This window comes from Nestor notabilis, unplaced genomic scaffold, assembly GCF_000696875.1.
Source record: "Nestor notabilis isolate BGI_N333 unplaced genomic scaffold, ASM69687v1 scaffold461, whole genome shotgun sequence".
Lineage (NCBI taxonomy): Eukaryota > Metazoa > Chordata > Aves > Psittaciformes > Psittacidae > Nestor > Nestor notabilis.
In genome coordinates, this window is record NW_009915828.1 from 94,746 (window position 1) to 114,875 (window position 20,130).

Consider the following 20,130-nt stretch of genomic DNA (forward strand, 5'->3'; position numbering starts at 1 on the left):
ACTGGTTGCTTAATTTTTCAGACTTAAAATAGAACAGAAACAGTAATGTTAGTTAGAAAAATTATTTCAAAACAAAAAGTGTGTGGAGGAACTTCACTTAGAAGGCCCAACAAATAGAATTATATTCCAGCTTAGATAAACCTGTTTTGAGACTGCAGCTGACTTAGACTATGCACATCAGTTTGTCACTGGATCTCAGTTGAACAGGTGTTACTTGCAACTGAGGAGTAGAAATCTCTTAAACAATTTAAGAACAGCTTCTTGCTGTCATTTAACACACTCTCTCAGCTCTTAATCTTCACATGGCTTTTTAGTGTTGTAAAGAATCAGAAATGAAATAGATGCAAAATGAAATCAAGCAGAATGCTGCTACAGGGAGCGCAGAAGGCCTTGCAGCATCCCATCGGAGCCCTGCATATTGCATTACTCCTGGGACACCAACAGCCTTGTATGCACAGTACATTTGTTCAGGTGGTTTCATATCTCTTTATTAGACTTTGATACTGAGTAGATAAGCACCTTTCAGGTTAAATTATTGCTTATTGCTTAAATTATCCTAATTTAACCCCTTAAGGTGAATGGGGCACAGTTGGTATGTGAATCAGTGAATCGTTCTGGTTAAATCTATTGCAGAATTTGGTCTGCATTCAAAATAAATACAGATGCAGCAGGCATGCACATATATTTCTCTAGTTCAAAGTCAGGGAAGAAACAATTTTTAATTTTGAGCGTGCACTCACTGAATATATTTAAAATTCCCAGATTCAACAAAAACTAGAGTAAGTTCTTACCCAGCCGTATATATCTGAAAAGTGTTTTTGAAGAGAGAAAGCCTGGCTTTCTGCCACATTTTCCCTGAAGGCTTTTATTTCTGGGAAAGAGAAAGGAGTAGGGGTTGCTCATTAGGATGTGTATTGGTGTGCTATTCTCTCTGTGTATAAATGTGAGATGTTGCCCTCTGTTGGATGTCCCACTGAGAGGATAAAAGGATCTACATAGAGATGTATGTTTATTAACGGTTTTACAAGTTCTTTGGCTCCAGTTGTTTAAAAAAAATAAAAAAAATAATTTGAGGTGAGGGATAACCATTTTAAATTATGCCTTGTTGGCTAATTGAAACTTAGAAGTTAACTTCTTTCTGCATCTTCTTGTAGCTGTCTTTCTGTAGATGTCAGCCAAGAATCATCTTTATTTAGCTCAAAGTTTTGGAGTTGTAGGAGCAAACCTTTTGTCCTAGCTGTCTGCTTATGGCTCTTTAATGGACACAGTACTCATTGTAAAGTAGAATATGTTGACTTAGAGAAGGAGGATAACTTCATTTCTTATGAAATAAAAAGCACAAATTTGTTTGAAAAGCTGTTTGATAAACATAACCTTACATGTAGATTCTTTAGGGTACAGTTCTCCAAATAGCTCATTTTGAAAAGGGTATACCTGCTGCTTTGTATTCTTTAAGCTTTCTGACAGGGAAAAAGTTACATGAAAGTATTTCAAATTATTAATAAGTTTATATAATACATTTCATTTTTTTCCCACTCATGAGAATACACTACGGGAAATCAAGAAACTAACTCCACTAACCATGAAGCCAGAAGATATTAAAAAGGAATAGTGTGTTGTAACAAGAACATTTCCTAACCACTGATCCATCTTGTACTACATAATGCAAGCAAAAAGAAAGTCTTCCTTCACACACAGCAGATGTGTCTTTGGTGTATTTGCCAACTTTATGGATTAAATTCAGGGACAGAAATGAAAATCCACATGCAAGACGATTTTCAGATTATTAGTAAATTATTTGAATGTAAAGGAGTTCTCAAATTCATGTGATAATTTATTGAAGAAAAGACTCCTCTCAGAGTCTGGTTACTCTTAAACTACTATTTCCCTTAGAAAAAGGAAAAAAAAATCTCTTGGGGACATACAAGGAGAAGTGCAGAAGGGGATATTGTTAGGGGCACATCTGGAGATGTACCTGCAGAAGGAGGTTGCCCATGCTGAGGAGGTATGGCTCTGAGAGGACTGAAGCTGTGGGTGACCCACACTAGGACAAGGGGACAATGATTCCCCCAAGGGACTGTGGCTGTGGGTGACACACCCTGGGGATGGGATAGCCAGAGGGACTGAGCTGAAACAAGGGAAAAAGAGTAAGAAGGTAAGAAGCAATGAGAAGAGGAGCAGAATGCATAGGGAGTATGAGAAAGAAACTATTACTCATATGCCCAAACTTCTGTTTCCCCTGTTGCCTCACCAAAGAAATTGGGCTAGAGTGAGTGTAACATGCAGCAAAAATGGGGGGAAATTAAGACTAGGAGGGGGCAGGGTGTTTGACTTAAACTGGCTCTGGGGAAGGGGGAGGAATCAAGTTTGTGCTTAAGTGTTTGTTTGCTTTTTTCTTTTTTCTCGGTAGTCCAACCAGTGATTAGAAATTTACATTAATTCACAGTAAATTAAGTAAAAATTACACCAGTAGCCTAAGGTTGTTTTGCCTTTTACAGTCCCTGGTACAATGCTATTGTGTCAGCTGTTGCTCAGATAAAAGACTTTCTCACGTTTGACAGAAAGCTGGCTATCAGAAGTGTCTGTGTTTGTCCTGAGGCTTAAGATGGGTTTTCTCATATTTGCTACTGTCTTGCAAAAACAAAACAAACCAAACCCACATATGTTTCAGATGGTTATTATAAAAAAACGGTCTATATTCTTTAAATTTGTTTGAAAGTTGGTATAACATGAAAAAATACAAGGAAACTTTCTCTCTGTACTGTGTTTAACCAAGATTCACAGTGTAGGATCATATGAAGATGGGCAGAGAACTGGATGGGAAGAGCTATTTTTACAGCTCTTGTTTTAACCTTCACAAACATTCAAGTATTATCAAGGCTTTTGCAGAGAAGTGAAGAATCTGCAGTTGAATAAATTTTAGCCTTTTACTATGCAAAGAAGCAGCAAGGACTCAGGGAGAAGGAGGGGAAAAAAGAAATCAGTCTTGGAAATCTTATTTTTTCACTGCAGTTTTCAGTTGAATTTTTGTCTGGGTTGTATTTAAAAAAAAAAAAAGTCATTCTGTATTGCAGAGGAGGCATAGTGAATTGGGATTCTTCCTGTTTTCTGATCTTCTCTGCTTGGCAAGCAGGTTTTTGCAGCCTTGTGCACCTACAGTTGTTTTATCTTCCTATGTATTGGTCAATCCACTTGTTTCAGGAGTTCAATAGATTATTTTAAGTATCTGTTTTAAGATAATTTCCATTTGTGTTGAATTTAGAAATAGAAAATAAGATTTTTTTTCATGTAAATATCTCAGCTGTTGCAGTTCTGAGATTAACATACATATGAATCTTTCCTATATTCAGCATTTGCAAAGAAAAATAATTTTTGAGAGGATTCTAAGTCCTTACTAAGCTAAAAAGAGTTATGGGAAGTCATATCAGTCAGTCTGCATCAGTTGATAGATAGAAGTTAAAAGTAAGTTTTACAAACAAGTTTTACTTGGACATATGGTTTTATATTTAGACATTACTGCTCCTCAACATGTCAGAGTTTCATACATCTTTATATTATGCCAAGCCTGTGTTTAGGCCTGTTATGTTATTCCTTGTTATAAGGTACATATTTGAGTCAGTACTGAATTTATTGCAGTTATGTAGTTTTTAAGGTGTTTCATTATAAACTCTTTAAACAGGTAAGATTTTGGTACTGGTTATCTCAGGATTCCCAGCTTTCTGTCTTTAAGAAAACTGCAACGGATGGAAGTTTGGAAAAATTGCATGACATTTCAGGATTGCCTGAGATGCAGTGGACAAAAGTGAATATACCTGTAGAAGGTACAGCCGAGGACTTACCTTTTCAGGTAATTAGAACTTACATTTACATTGTTTCCAAAAAGTTACTCTAATTTGGCCTTTTGAATTAATTAACTTTTATACTGAAATATAAAAAGAAAATTTCTACTTTTTAATGCTCATATAAAAAAATTCTATTCAGATCTTTCAATAGATGCAGCTATTAAAGATCATCAGTGTTGTTTTGGTATTGGATGCATTAGAATAACCTTTCTGTAATAAAAGTCAAGTAGCAATAGTGTAGTAACTTTTAAAAAATGAACTTGCTATAAAAAGTGCTGATCAGAGTGAGGGTTTAATTGCGTTGGCTAAAGGAAGAAGGGCAGATACTTCAGTTTGCAGTATTGATCACAGAAACAATTAGCAGCTTTCAAATTTAAGTTTATTTTTACAGGCTGCTGCACTTCACTAAAACTTAGAAAGGAACTGTTAAGGGAATCAGCAACTCAATTATAAGGATTCAGAAAATAAAAATCCAGTTTTCATATCCTAATTTTGTGTCATCTAAAAGAAAGGGCACTAAATACTAATTATGGGTAAATTTAGACTGAATTTTACTTCCTTTTATGGTCTCCTAAATATTTATTTGTATTTACAAATACCTCCGTACAATCCCTACATTTACTGTACCACATGTACAGCAGGCATAGTATAGACAAAAACCATCAGAGTTGTAAACCATCGTATTTGATAAACCTTAATAGCTCATTTTAAAAGATGTACTTTTAAAACTTTGAATTTTTCCAGCAGGCAGGAATTCATTCAAGTAATGAAGACTTTTACTGGTTTAGATTGAAGCAAGGTCATCTGAGTTGCATAACTTTTCATAAGGAAAGGTAGTTATGGATGTGACAATTGAGGAGTAGATTTCTAACTTTGATCAAATCTCAACTGTAGTTTTTGCTGGCTGGTGTTCAGAGTTGGTTGTAGGCCGTATTTAATGCCCGTACAGATGTCATAAATTAGAAATAAATATGTATATACATCTTTTATCATGTCACCTTTAGTGAGCTTATTTATTTGTCTTTACAGATTATTTTACGAGCTACTATTCTAACAACAAATGCTACTGTTGCTGTTGATGACATCAGTATAACAGAGGAATGTGGAGTTGTGAATAAATCACTTCCAGGTGCCAGCCAAGAAAGGGAAGGCAAGTCCTGTGGTTTTCAACACATTTTCCTCAATGTCTGTTATGTATAACTGTGATTTGACTAACAAGTTCGAGATACCTTTAAGAAAGTAGGGGATAATGTGAGGGAAAAGTCCATATGCTGTAATCTCTAATACCAGCTAGTGTGTAACATGGGATGAGAGTCTTCATAAGTAGTTTGCACCAGTTCTGTGACGTGAGCTGTGGTAGGAATTTCCAGCTACCACTTGCTACATAGTACCTGCCCACATTCACACTTGGATGCAGAGACAGAAGCAAAGCATCTTGTAACTTCCACCGAAGAATAAATTCCACTGCGTTGTTTTTAGGGCAAGAGGGTTCTCCTATCTTTACTGTCAAATGCCTAACATACACAGTAAGTATCCACCAAACTTATCTGTACACTCACACTCTGTAATCTTGAAGTGTCAATGGATGAAAATATAAAATAGCGTAGCCTCTGCCAGGCTGCTGCTTCTAGTCCTCCTGACTACTAAGGACATTTTTTAAAATTGCCTGGGTACATAAACAGTCAGTAGTAATGATGGAGTCTCTATTATTGAAAAATTTAAAGGCATAATAGAAAACTTCAGTGCTGTGGCTTTAAGACCTCTCTGATGCCTCTATAAAATAAGACTGATGGTAGCTAGGTATTTGAAGAAACATTAATTTCATTTTAATTATTTTCCCTATAACTGCCCTATTTACCCATCAGTAACATAGATATTTTTCAAAGAGAGTGATTTTTAAAAAAACTTGGTCTGGATAGCAATATGAATAGCTAAAAAATTTACGTGAAAAATGTGAAAAGTTGAATGATATTCCTCTCACTTGATCTCTTTCCAGAAATCTACTGAAGTATAACCAGTAGTCCTTGGCTTTTTGTCTCCCCTTTCATTGAAATCTGGCATGTTTTCTAATGTGTAGATTGAGGTGCAAGCTAGCACTGGTGAAACATCAAACATTTGGCTTCTTTGAATTTTCACTGTGAGTGAATGCAGAGAAGCCACCACTATAGCAGAAGGCTTTTGTGAAAGACCTTGCTTCTGACTGCAGGGAAACAGCAGGCTGCAGTACATAGCACCTCACCTCTGAACTGGAGGCAGGCCATGGAACTTTGGTGCTATGTGGTGCTATTGATAATTTTTCATAGAAAAGCTTGAATGTAGTGGAGAATAATACATAATTTAAGAATTCAGACATTATCTGCTGTGTTTCTTACCAGTTGTGATATAATCTACCTCATTTCAAGGTGATGCTGTTCCTCATGCTGAGTACATTACTATATTCAAAGTTTATAAAAATTTGCACTTTGGATTTCATATATATGTATACACTTACATTTTCTTTTCTGATTTTTAAGGACAAACAGAATTTGTGGATGCTAATTCTTCATCTTTTTACCATCCACTGGGACATCTTTCATGTGGAGATGGACAATGTATTTCATCAGACAAATTTTCTGATTCTACACCTGACTGTTCAAATAGCCATGATGAAGCTAAGTGCCGTAAGTGAAAATTTAAAAATCTAGGTTGTTAGGCTTCTGTGACTATGTATGTTTGTCCTATTTGCCAGACTTTTCTGATTCATAAGTGCTGTAATTTAATTCAAAGTAAAAGCTCTTGAGAAATAGTTACTTTATTTTGATTCTACTCTGAATTTTTCCCCCTTTAATTTTCTGTAGCATCTAGTTCTCTTTTAGCATTAAAACCAGAAAAAAAGATCTTTGATTAATTATTTAGTAGAAAATGTTGCTTAAAATACAATATTTTCTTTTATAACTCTCAAGATGCTAAATATCAGGTACGGTGTTATAATGAATAAGACCTTAATCTGTAAGATATTGGAAACTAATTCAGGAAGCCATTGTAAAGTAAACTGAATAAAATTTGTGCATACATGCTCTCATCTATACAAAATTATGTTTAAACAAATTAATTTTGTGGCACCACTGTGTGAGATGCCTCTTAAAAGATAGATGGTCCTGCAGTTAGACTTGAGAAACAGTGAGATAGGAAACATGAAAAATGCAGTGGTCACAGACTCACATTCAAATTGTATGTTTTGTACACAGTGAATAAAAATTTCTGTGCATAGACACCGTCACAGATATGATTCAGGTTGTGCCAACATTTTCTGTTCGGATATACTGTGACTGCTGTCTGGGCTACATGCCTCGATTTTCTGTGCATGGAAACTAACACATGAAAAAGCAGAGGGAGGTGATGCATCTAAGTCCCTCTCCACTGTACAGTCAGAAGGGAGCTTGGAAATGTTTTGAAGCTACATATTTAAGTTCCTGAAACTCTACTCATTTAATTACCTACTCTGCATAAGAAATCATGGTCATACATTCCATCTTTGAAAACGAGTCTCTTTTGCACTGAACTGTCAACTATGCTATAAAAGTTGTGATGTATTTTCAAAGGGAGTTGCCACTAGCAATAATTAGTACTGGTTGGTTGGTTTGCTTTTATTTTAGAGCATGCTGGTTTCTAGCATTCCCACAAATAACAGAAATATTGTAGACAAGACCCTTATAGTATTTTCTCACTGTGCTGTATTATATATCACAAAGCATAAGCATCCTTACAGGTCTTAGTACAATCCAAAATTCATGCTTATACTTTATAGTATTTATTAGGAAATTTGAGAGACGTTGCTCAGATAAACAAAAATCTATTTGACTTTTAGCAGATGAAAGAAATAACTACAGCTTCTATTTGTATTTATGCAGTATCTCTACAGTTTTAGTATCCAGTCTTTCTCAGCTAGAGCCCTGATGTTCAGTATTTTAGTTGTTTAGAAAGATTTGTATCCAAAATATACAGATCTTGAAGTTAGAAAACTGCATTCTGGTTTACTAGGTAACTGTTTAACTAGCTAAACCCAGAAATAACTATTAAATGTTCACTAGGCAGAATATCTTTCCTACTGATGGGGAAAAAATTCTGCTGTTACCGTTGAATAGTTGAGTTTGGAAGGAGTTTCTGAAGATCACCCAGTTAATCCCTACTGCTCAAAGTAGGGTCCACCAGACCAGAATGTCCTGGACCTTATGCATTTGGATTCTGAATATCTCTGAAGAAGGAGACTACACAGCTTCTCAGGGCAACCTGTTCAAGTGTTTGATCATCTTCACAGTACAACAAGAAGTGCCTATTAATTCTCATTTCACTGGGCACTACTGAGAGGAGGTTTTTTACCTCTTTACTCCCTCCTTGCCAGTGTTACTCATATTAAAACCCTTATTACACTCTTGCTTTTTGATTTGCTTCATGTTTTTTGTAATTTTCTTCAAAATGTGCTTGTATATCCTATGTATTATTTGGTTATGATAGTCTGAATTACTCTCCCATTATCCTTCTCAAAATCTTGTACTGGGATTTTGTTTTCTGACCAAATAATACCATGTTTTATACTTTAATGAAAATCATTAGTTTAATTAAATAGTTTAATCAATAGTTTAATTAAAAACATTCTAAATAGATCTAGTTGCATACAACATCACAGTTTTCACAACTCTGAGATAGTTAACTGGTAGCTTTTAATCAAGAAAATGAAAATCTACCATTTTCACTTTAAATATGGTCATTTATATTTCAAAACACCCTTGCTTTTAGCTATTCAGCCTGTGTTTCCATTTCAAAATTAAATCTAAAAGTCAAGACAACTGTCCAGTGAAGTGTTTAACCATTCCTAGGTTATTCTTAATCATAAACTTCTTATATTGCAACTGATTTTCTCTTTCTTGATTCTCTAATAATATGACTGAAGAAATCTTTATTATATCTGAGTCTTCCTTGCCCAGATGATACATTAACAATGCCATGCTAAAGGTTAAACAATGGGACTGTTATATTTATGGTGATCATTGCTCTGAATATGTTGCTTAGTTATAAATCATTGTTGTACTGTGGAATTGGCTCAGTGTGTGCTACCACTGCAGCTTGTAATGTAAGAAGCAGAAGGTAGGTACGTAAATGCCTCTGCAAGTATTTCTCTTTCAGCATGTTAGCCTGGTAGTATACAGCACTAGAATAGCTTTTATAATACTTCTCAAATGGTATTTCACTATCTTCATGTAGTACACTACTGCTTTCTACATTTTGTTATGGATATTCTTGCAATTGGATGCAAGCGTTTCATTTATTTCAGTCACTTTTCCTACTTTTTTAGTTTGGCTAAGCACAGATGTTTTGTTGACCTCACCACCTACAACTACATTGTTCCTTTAATCAATATTAACATTTTTTCCCATGATGTTCCATCTGCTGGTGCTTATGTGCTTCTTCATGTAAGTTTTACCTCTTGGTATGAGAATCAGGCCAGGATATTACATAAGCTTAAAACATATTTTGAAATATTTTTCATTTCAGTCTTTTTATCTTAAATTCTAGCAAGATGATTTCCTTAGATCTTAAGGTCCACCGAGACCAATGAACAAGCAAGATGTCCATGTAATTTTCTCATCTCACAGCATCAATCCTTGAGTCATGTCCTGGATTGAAAAAAATAATTCAAATTTATTCAGTTTAGTTGAGAAAAGTATTAAAAAAAACCCAAAACCAAACAACAAAACACCCCAAAAAACCCCACCAAAACAAAAAATAAAAACCTCAAACAACCCCCCCCAAACAAAACCCCCAAAAATACCAATCAAAAAACCCCCCAAAACCCAATAAGAATAAATAAAAAAAGCTATTAAATGTTCTCTCTTGAGTGCTGCTAGAAGCTCACAGTTTTTCTTCTACAGCTGAAGAATTTCTTATGGCAATAAACTATTATATGTAACTTCCATGCATTAAAGCAGAAGGGAAAAGTAATTGCCTTTTTCAAGCTGTGGATTTACAGCAGTGACCTAACATTCCTGTCCCATTGTTGTTTATGCTCTGGAATATGAATGTATAGTAGATAGGCCTACACCAGATAGCTGGTGCAGTCTAAATGTTTACTTTTCCAACCTACGGATGATGATGATGAAATAGGGAATAAGATGAGATTGAGGAAAGAGCAAGGGTATTTTTCTGACAGAGACCATGCACACTTCCAGAATTTCTATAGAACTCAGAAGTCATGAATCTAACTTCTAGTTCTGTCCTCAAACCTCTATTTAAAATTTTGTGCAAAAAGCATATCTCTTTTATAGTTACTCCTGTATACTTTAGTATACAGATTATCCACTGTAACAACAAACATTTTGAATGGAGGAGAGATTTGGACCTAATTTACTTTATTTCCAAACAAAATGTCAATCAAATGTAATCGGATTATTCTAGAAACTTTTATTAGGACTATCTCCGATATTAATACACTGTTATCTCTCACTTTTAGAACCTGAGAGGCATTTGCAAATGTCAATATCATATGAAATGAGACATTTCCAGAAAAATGTCAGATTTAGTAAACCAGTGATTTTGGATGCTATTTCACTTAAAAATGCTGTCATGAAACTGCCTTTAGTTAGATGACTGCAGATCTGCCTCACTGCACAGAATAAACTGCTGTCAAAATCAGAATTGTGTAGTGAAGATTATTTCAATATCATCATCTATTAAAATAAAATTGTAATAATTACATGTGAAAGTATAGTGCTGTTTTTTTTTTTTTTTTTGTGGGCAATATTTAGTTTTGATGCAGGGTTGATTAGTGTTTTCTGTACACCCCCAGAATTTTATTTCCCACCTGTAAAAATGTCCATCTTTGCAAGTCATACAGGTAAGTTAATAATGGGATATTGTAGTGCAGTTACCTTGTAGGTGCACAGTGAAATCGCTAGATTTATTTACAGCAAAATTTTTCCGTCTATATATTTTACCTGTCTTATATGCAAAACTCTTCCTCATTTCAGAAAAGATACACCTGTTTGATATACAAGTCACGTTTGCTGTTACTAAAAAGCACGCATGACTGACATCACAAGTAGTTCATGGCTATTGAAATGGATTTCCCTAGCAGAAGTTAGCAGAAGAAAATATTCTGGAGTGGTTTGTTTTGTTTGTTTGTTTGTTTGTTTGTTTTTTTGTTTCTGTTTTGTACTGTGTATTTGGTTGCTTTTTTTTTTGGTTGTTTTTTTTTTTGTTGTTGTTTTTGCTGGTTGGTTTCTGTTTTGTTTTGGTTTTTTCCTCTAGCCATCTGTAGCAGACTACCACATCTGTCTGTCTTTTTCGATTCAAACTATAATTTTGTATAGATGAGAATAGCATCCTGAAATTTGTTAGCATTCAATTTTTCACTCTAAATCTTTATGTGGAAGTAGTTTCCATAGTTTCCTCCTTCCCTCAAACTTTAACAGATTATATTTGGGAAAAGTGGGGGAGGAGGGAACTGTAAAGATAGAAGAGGGATTTTGTAAAGATCAAACTTGTTCAATCTTTGAATAAGTGACTTGTTTTTTGGCTTGTTAGGGTTTTTTTGTTTGTTTGTTTGTTTTGGTCTTTTTGTTTTAATTTACCACTTATTACTAAGGTTTTTATTGTAGAAATTAGGCCAGTACACCTACAAGCTGTAGTGTTACCACAATGTGTATATATCATGATATTAGCAAATGGGATGACAGATACAACATTTTTTGGTATGTTTGTGTTACAAAGGGGGTTAAAATAACTCACTAGGATAAGTAGGTCTGGAGTTGAGCTAGTCTTGGTTCCTAGATTTGAAGATTGTTTTGTTTATGACACGTAGCTATAAGTTCCTAAATTAATATTAAAATTACCAATTAATAACAAATATTAATGTTTTGGCATATTAGAGACTTTTAAAACAGCTTTAAAGTAGAAGAAAACATTGTAGGCTAGTAACGATGATGTTATGTATGTTTTGCTTAAACATACATGGGCTGACAGGTAGAGCTTTTTGGAGGAGATAGAGATTGATGAACTTACACCCTTGAAGAAATCAGATGTCTTAATTTGTTTTTACATACCATTTTCATCAAGACTTTTTCTTAAATTCTTGTTACCCATCATTCAACTTAGAGAAAACCTGCATATCTGGTTTGTGAAGGTCTTTAGATGAAGTTCCTCAAACAATAAAAGGGTAAAGTACTTTGCATAAGAACTCAAAATCAGAAAGGAATCTAAAGTTTTGTGGTAACAAGGTGTCTCACAGAAAACTAAATCCACTGCAGATGTAAAGGCAGCTTTCAATAAACCAAACTACTCTTAAATGGTATACTTGTAGTATAGCTTTGGGGTGATACTGTGATAATAATATTTCTGTGATGGTGATGGTTCCTTTGTGATTATTGAGTGAGCTTCTTAAAAAAGATCCTGAAAGAGGCAGCAAGGAAAAGTATATCCATACAGGTGGCATGGATACTATTAGAAGTAAAAAGCATCAAAAAAATAGCTGAAATAATGTCCAAAATGAAAAAGGTGGAAAAGATGAAAAATTCTGGTAGGGTTACATGTCGAAATTCAGTAATGATGATAAAAAAGCTTATTAAAAACTAGTAATAAATTCCTCAAACACGAGGAGAAGACTAGTTGGCAGAGTCTGTATGGCCAGTTGATGCAGAAAGAGAGCATGTAAGAAAATAAGAAACAGGAAAAGGCAGAAAATAAAGTCCTAGGAGAAAAGGCAGATTAGTTTGTGTGTGTTCACTGTGAAAGAAACTACAAAAGTACTCAAGCAACAGCCTTTCTTTCTGTGTAATCTGTCTGAAACAGAAGTACCAGTGAAAGGAGTTATGGGACAACTAGGTAGTTGAAGTGTTATTAAGTATCAAGAACCAAGTGCATTTCACCTTGTATTCTAGGTGTTAAATAGTTGGTTTAAGATTCAGTTGAAGGTTTCAGGGTTATTTATCTCAATATAATACCTATGCTTAAATTAAATGTATAGTCTAGTGCAACCTTTCTTTTCTTTTGTCTCTGTTACAAGTTACAGATGCAAGAAGTCTGGGCTCAGAGTTAGCAGTTTTATCTTCTTTATTTGCCTCTTTTGGTGTAACCATCTGTGTCCAATGTTTGTCATATTCTTTGTCGCTGTTCCTCAGGGAATATGGCACAGGTTCTTCAATGGAGCAAAAAGCAAATCAGAAATAGCTCTTCATATTCCCTTATTATGTTCTGTCAGTGGATTTTTCAGTCATTTCTGTCATTTCTAGGTCCTTGAATATTTGCAAATATTCCTGTCTTCATTTTATTCTATCAAAAACTCTATTAAAAAATTCTTCCTTCCATTTTTTTGTCAAAATCGGTCTGTATAATTTTATCATTGACATTTCTGATGTACACCATATGTGTAGCAAACCCATATTTTCTTTGATCTCTTAAATGTTATTTGGTCTTCCATATTTGTGGAATGATTTTTTTGAAGCAGCATTAATAACTGAAGATTTCTGAGCACAGAATCTTGTCTTTTTAGGAGCCCTAACCAACAATACTAATATGTGTGGTTAACATTTTTTTTATTCTTTCTAACAAATTATGTATGACTATGTGACACAGTTCTTAAAGGAGGAAAAAAACAATCCAAAAGACTTCCATATCTTCCATAAATGAACATTCATATAATCCTATTGTTCAAGAGATTTCATATGATTCTGAAATGTGTGTTTCCTATCCTGCAGTGATATGGTCACTGGAGATTGTGATGTTATAAAATAATGTTAGAATTCTGACAACCATGTCTGAATATTTTATTTATTCTATGTATATAATTAATTATTGCTTTAAATAAAATATACACATTTTTAAAAATATCACTGCTCTGTTAAATGAAGAGTTGCAGAATGCAGCTGAATGATTTCCAAATCTTTTTCACTGCAGTAATTTATGTAGTTTAGTTAATATTATAGTATCTCAGTAATACCCAATATTTTACTTAACTCCCATTATAACTAGAGGAAGGGTTTTGTTATCATTAGCATACTTACTGAGTTTAAGGAAATAAGAGATTTGATTTCTGGCTCCAACATTGATTGTCTAAAAGATCTTGCAGAATGCTTGTTGCAGCTTTGTGTGCTCTGTGTTCTCTTGCTCTAACCTGAGGACTGTGAAGTCTATTTTTCAGCACCTCCTCAGTTGCTCTGAGTGCTTTAGCTGCAGTGCCTTGAGAGGGAAGGGCTTGTTTTAGTGAATACACTGCATACAATGATGGCTTGGTTGTTGCTGTGGGACTGCTGTTTTACCCAACTGTTATAAAACAAATACCCCATCTCTGGTATGAGGCTATACTCTGCCTCCTCACACTTTTTCCTAGACTTCTTTCTGGAATATTGGTGACATATTGGAAATATTTTATCACCTTTTCATATTGCAAAGCTTGTTTAGTAATGTCATGTACAGAGATAAAGTAAAATGTCTCCTTTATTTCAGCTGCTGTATGTGACTTTGAAAGAGACAGCTGTGGCTGGGTTGAAACTGCAAATGCAGATGGCTTTGACTGGGTAAGAAGTTCCAGTAGCGCTCTTGCACCTGCTTTTCAGAACCAAGCTCCCCTTCGGGATCACACGTGTGACAAGCCTGAAGGTAAGGAACAGAGTAGTTGAATAGAATCACCTGCCCTTTAATCAGATTTTTAAACACAGGCCATAAATGCTTAAAAACCTTTAGATACACTTCTTTGCTTCAGTCTGAAAAGTTGTTTTCTGTTTTAATTTGATAGGTCATTTCATGTTCATTCTGAAAAACAGCAGCAGCATTTCACAAATAGCTCAGCTACGAAGCCCAAAGTTCAGACAAACTGGATCAAATTGCACGTTGTCCTTTTGGTATGAAATAATTTAGATTTAAAATTATGGATTGTCTCACATTGCTTCTCTTGGACTGAAACTGAGGTTATAGTTTGCAATAGACACACCTTCCTCTGCAGTATTTATTTCTTTTTATTTTTTAATCATATACACTTCACTGAGAACATGCAGAAATAAGTTGAAGCAGTTGGAGAACAGAACTGAAACATGGGATGACTGTTGTCAGGCTTTGAGTAAGATTATGTTAAAGGACTGTGTCTACACATGCACAGAAAAATACCACAAAAATACTAATGTTTCTACTTAGGAGGATTGGAAAACATTGTGGAATTTTGTTCAAGAAAATGAAACCATCAAAAAATCTAGTAGCCCCTTGATTTACCTACAGTATCCAAAATTAGATTGTATCATCTTTAAGCAAAAGCTCCTGTGCCAGAATTTGTGCTTTACTTCTAATCGTTTCTTTAGATACACAGAGGGGAAGAAAAAAAAAAAGACAAAACTAAACAAAACACAAAACAATCAACTTTCAGTTACTGTCTTGTTTCAGTCTTTGTGCAATCTTGTCAAAGAGGGACAGAAAAAGTGACAACAATTCATCTACTAAGGTCGAAAGTAGTGCTACTGTTTAAATAAATGTTTGGCCTGACTTTGATGATATTAAGTGCAGTTTTTCTCACTAATGTCAAATACATTTACCATAGGAAGAGGCAATGCCTTTCTATCAAAGACTCAATATTTGAAGTTGGAGTATAGGTCTGGAAGTTACAAACTGTTGATTCTGTTCCTGGTTCTGTTCTCAGTTTTGTTGCACAATTGCTCACCTAAGTACTTGTGACTTTTTTAATGCTTTGAGATGCTCCAGAAATGCTGTAAAATAAAACATGTTAACAATAACACAAGTACAATGTGTACTTTTGCATTCAGTAAGTGTTCTGTTCTTCCTTCTTGAAACCTTTAAATTATGTATTGAATTAAATTTATAAAACATGTGCATCTGAGAGAGCAGTGTGCATTGCTTAATATGAAAGGAAATGTCTCTTCAGTTACGGGGTTTAATGAAGCGTGCTTCTCTTATGATCTTCAGTTCTTGAAATGTACCTTAGACTGATACAGCAGCCTATGCTACCGTCATGCAGAAAGTGGATTGAATTACATGTAGGTAGATTGAATTACATGAAGCTAAAAAATAGGCACTCTGGACTTCCCATATTTCACAGAGCTGTAACAAAAAATTATCCTGGCCATTATACATGATGTGATCCATTCTCATTATTTTTCACCCTTAACTTTTTTTTTTTAAATCATTTTAGGTATTACAATTACGGACAGTCAGTTGGGGCTGCAGAGATGCAATTGCTTGTGGATAGGCTGAAACAGCCTACTGTTCTTTGGAGGGCATATTACAATGAGGGAGATCAATGGTTGAAGGCAGTCATTCAGCTTGGACGTCTTCCACATCCTTTCCAATTCTCACTTGATAAAATCAGCCTGGGTTTTTATGATGGTGTCTCAGCAATTGATGATATTACATTTGAAAACTGTGCTCTTCCACCTCCAGCATTAATTTGTGAAGGTCCTAATCGTTTCTGGTGCAGAGACACAAAAGCATGTATTGACAGTTTATTGGTCTGTGATCTTGTGGATAACTGTGGGGATGGATCAGATGAAGACAACTGTAGTAAGTAATTTCCGTTACTGCTTGCTTTATATCAAACCAAATTTTACTTGTCAAATTCATCCCTGATGTAAAAAAACACATTGTACAAAAGTTACAGCCTATCAATGTCACAGCCGGTGGTGATTCAACTGAATATAGGTATTGATGAAAAAGACTGAGATTTTGTTTGTTTGGTTGGTTGGTTTTCTAACTTAAATGCATATGGTGTGTTACACCTATGTTTTAGTTGTTGCTAAGTAGTGCTTAGCCTCATCAAGGACTTTTCAGTCTCATGTCCTGTCAGTGAGGAGGGGCACAAGAAGCTGGGATGGAGCAGAGCCAGGACAGCTGACCCTAACTAGCCAAAGGGATACCGTGCCACAGCATGTCATGTTTAGTATATAAACTGGGGGAGTTGGCCAGGAGCCCCCTTTGCTGCTCAGGGGTGGGCTGGTTATCAGTCTGCAGATGGTGAGGAATTGTACTGTGCATGACTTGCGTTTTCTGAAATTTTACTTCTCCTTTTTTTTTCTTTTTTTGTTCCCTATTATTATAAGTTTTATTATTAGTGTTATTGTTGTCGTTGTTTCTGTTGTTATTCTTCTCCCCATCTCACCTGAGGGGCTGAGAGGGCCATGTGGGGTTAAACCATGACAAACACACACATGCATTACAAGGTTAAAAAAAGGATTCTCAGTATGCCGGATGATTTTGTCTTTGATTCTACTGATGGTAATACAGTGGAAGATGTATATGGGCTAAGAGGAGTGTATGTCCTGTCTTTTTTTATGGCCTATGCCTTTTCTACCTAGAAAACTTAAAATGTCTGTACTAGAAGATACTATCCATGCTGGGCATAACTATTCTTTTTTAAAGAAAGAATTTCTAAGTACTGAGGAAAGCTCTGGGTTGTTCACGTTTTTGACATTCAGCTTGCAGTGTTGAAAGGTGCTGCTGATGATTTTCTCCCCGAAGCATGCATTCATCAATTTTAAGAACTCAAGAACATTAACATAAAATAAAATTAACTAGCAGTTGCTTTATCATGTCCTGAGGTAACTAAATTATGCAAATCACAATGAGTTTGAGGAACAGGGGACACCTTATATGCTTGAGGGCATATGAGGCTGCACTGATGTTTGCTGAATGTCAACTTAATACTGATCTGAATTTAAAAGAAAGTGAAGGCTTTACAGCCTATCTCATTTTTCCCACTTGTAAAATGTCTATCTTCTTCATAACCCATTTTGAGGTCTACAGTAAGAAAGTATTATGTGACTTCCAGCTTTAAACATCAAAAATTAACAGCTTAATTAACAAAAAGACTATTGTGTCAGTTACTGTTTATGAGGGGCAGATGCAATGATGAAATGCAAGTTTTCCACCTCTGATACCCATTTTATTTTTTTACATTAAAAGTAATTGTTCTAATCAATATATTTTGCCTTGGTGTCAAATAAAGTTATAATAATAAAGTGTTATAAATGCCTCTCTTGAATTTTGCATTGATAAAGCTATCATGCTGCTATTACTGAGGGTAATAAAGATCTAAACCACAAGCCATTTTAGGACTACTTCTGCTGTGCAAAAATACATTAGATCAGTTATTACACATACTACAAGACTGAATTGTGTAGTTTATTTAATCCAATTAACCTCAGTTTTAACTCCTTAACTCCTTTACTCAGTTAAATTTCAGTTAAAAAACTTGGCATGTTTTAATTATAAAAATACATAAATTTAATAATGTGAATAATAAAATTTTATTTACAGTTATGTTTATTCAATAATTATGTACAGTTTGACAGATACATATTGAAAGAGGAGGCAATTAAGTAAAGATTTATTTTTCTTTTTTGGTCCAGGGAAGTGTGTACTTAGTCTTCGGAGGGGAATTTTTGCAAGAAGATATGTGTTTTTCTCTATATTAGACATTTTTGCAAGGAGAAAAATATATTAAAGCACCATCACCTTTTGATACTGCTTTCGCTTGACAGTCTATTCTGTTTATGTTTCAGACCCTGACCTACAGTGCAACTTTGAAAATGGGCTGTGCAACTGGGAGCAGGATGTTGAGGATGACTTCGACTGGATCAGAATACAGGGTCCAACCCCCACAGTTAATACAGGCCCATTAAAGGATCACACAACAGGCACAGTATTGGGACACTATCTCTACATGGAGTCCTCTGCTCCATCCCAATTCAAAGATAAAGCAGTTTTGCTTAGTCCTCTCTTCAACCCTTCTGGGAATGGAACCTGCATTTTTCGCTTTCATTATCATATGTTTGGAAAGCAAGTTTACAAGCTGTCAGTCTTCCAGAGAACTGTGAGTAATACTGGTGGATGGCTGTTGTGGTACAAGTTTGGAAATCAAGAAAACAGATGGATCAAACAGACACTCTACATCAGCAGCTCTAAGCCATTTCAGGTATGATACTTCTAGGTTGCAAAATGCCGAGTTGAGTATATAACTGACTGTTATAATAGCAATCCGAAAGCTACTTCTAACTGCCTGATCAAATTTACTTTGAAATACATTTTTAGGGTTTTTCTTCTTCCATTAAATATGTGTTTTTTGGTTTTTTGGTTGGTTTGGGTCTTTTTTGGGGGGGTATTTTTATTTTTTAGTTTACTTTTTGCCCTAAGATATTTGATTTTAAGACTTTGAACAGGAACATGTGGTATTTGAAGTAGATGGCATTTTTGTTTTTCAAGCATTTGCTGAAACTACCTTACCTGAATCTGCTACAGAACAACTTGGCAAAAAATTTGGATTCATTCATGAAAGAAGGACTCTTAAAACGAATATCCTCTTCTTTGCCTTACTTTTCTCGTGTTACATGTTAATCTTTAATTGTATAATGCCAGAACAAGTATCAATTTGAAATGCTTGGGTGGAAGGCTAGGTTGACAATCAAATATCATTTGGAAAAAAATAGTAAGTTGTAGTTACAAATCTTGATTTGTTTTCTCATCTTTTTAAAACTGTATATGTTATTTACCTTTCACTATGCATGATCTGTTTGTTCTGGTCAAGTTAATGAACCTGCAGGCTTATTAGAGGAGAGTGACATTAGCTTGTTTGGCTGCCAACCGGTCATAAAATTAACTTGGAAAACCACCAAAATATATTATAAAAAGAAAGGTTTTCCTTTAAAATCTGCTATAATGTAATATTTTCTTCAGATTGTCCCACGTTTATTTCACAAAATATTATTTCTAGGAGAGAAAAGTGCTCCTTTTTTGCCAAAACCCTTTGTAGAAAAGTAAAGAAGTATCAACAGAATGTTGGGGTTTTGTTTGTTTGTTTGTTTTTGGTTTGGGTTTTTTTTTTATGTGTGTTTTAAATAAGAAAACATACCCTGCATATCTGGTCATTTGTCTAAAGAACTACAAACCGACATGTCATATACTTGACTTCCTGAGGGTAGGAAGGTTGTTAAGTAACTGAAAATATTTTTAATGTGATCATATTGTAAGGTTTTCTATTGTACTTCCCCTGTTCTGTGCTGGGAATGGAAATAGCTTGCATTCTTTTGATAGAGTGTTGTTTTCCATAGTCATTGGGCATGGGGTGTAAGGTATAATGTGATAATTTGTTCAGAAGAGGTCAAGACCTGATGTTTATTATTGCGTACCACATTTCTTATGACAGAGCTTGCTGTGCCACAACCTGCAATCCTTCAGAACTCAGAAATTTTAAAGAGAACAATTTTTTTACCCTGTTGCTAATAAGTTGCCATGTGCTGATCTTTCCAGTCTTCCTTTTAAG

General features: G+C 34.8%; 1 protein-coding gene across 1 annotated transcript in view; it reads left to right on the forward strand.

The window, feature by feature from the left end:
• The window catches only part of LOC104413344 (MAM and LDL-receptor class A domain-containing protein 2-like), a gene marked incomplete at its 3' end in the record, with an annotated part of 60,850 nt that extends 42,064 nt beyond the window's left edge, over positions 1–18,786 (forward strand). The window contains exons 12-17 of the mRNA XM_010024306.1: positions 3,680–3,847; positions 4,872–4,992; positions 14,319–14,471; positions 14,608–14,713; positions 16,009–16,376; positions 18,374–18,786. Of these exons, the coding sequence (XP_010022608.1) occupies positions 3,680–3,847; positions 4,872–4,992; positions 14,319–14,471; positions 14,608–14,713; positions 16,009–16,376; positions 18,374–18,786 (1,329 nt within the window). The remainder of the gene's footprint in view (positions 1–3,679; positions 3,848–4,871; positions 4,993–14,318; positions 14,472–14,607; positions 14,714–16,008; positions 16,377–18,373) is intronic.
• Between the last annotated feature and the right edge of the window lie 1,344 nt (positions 18,787–20,130).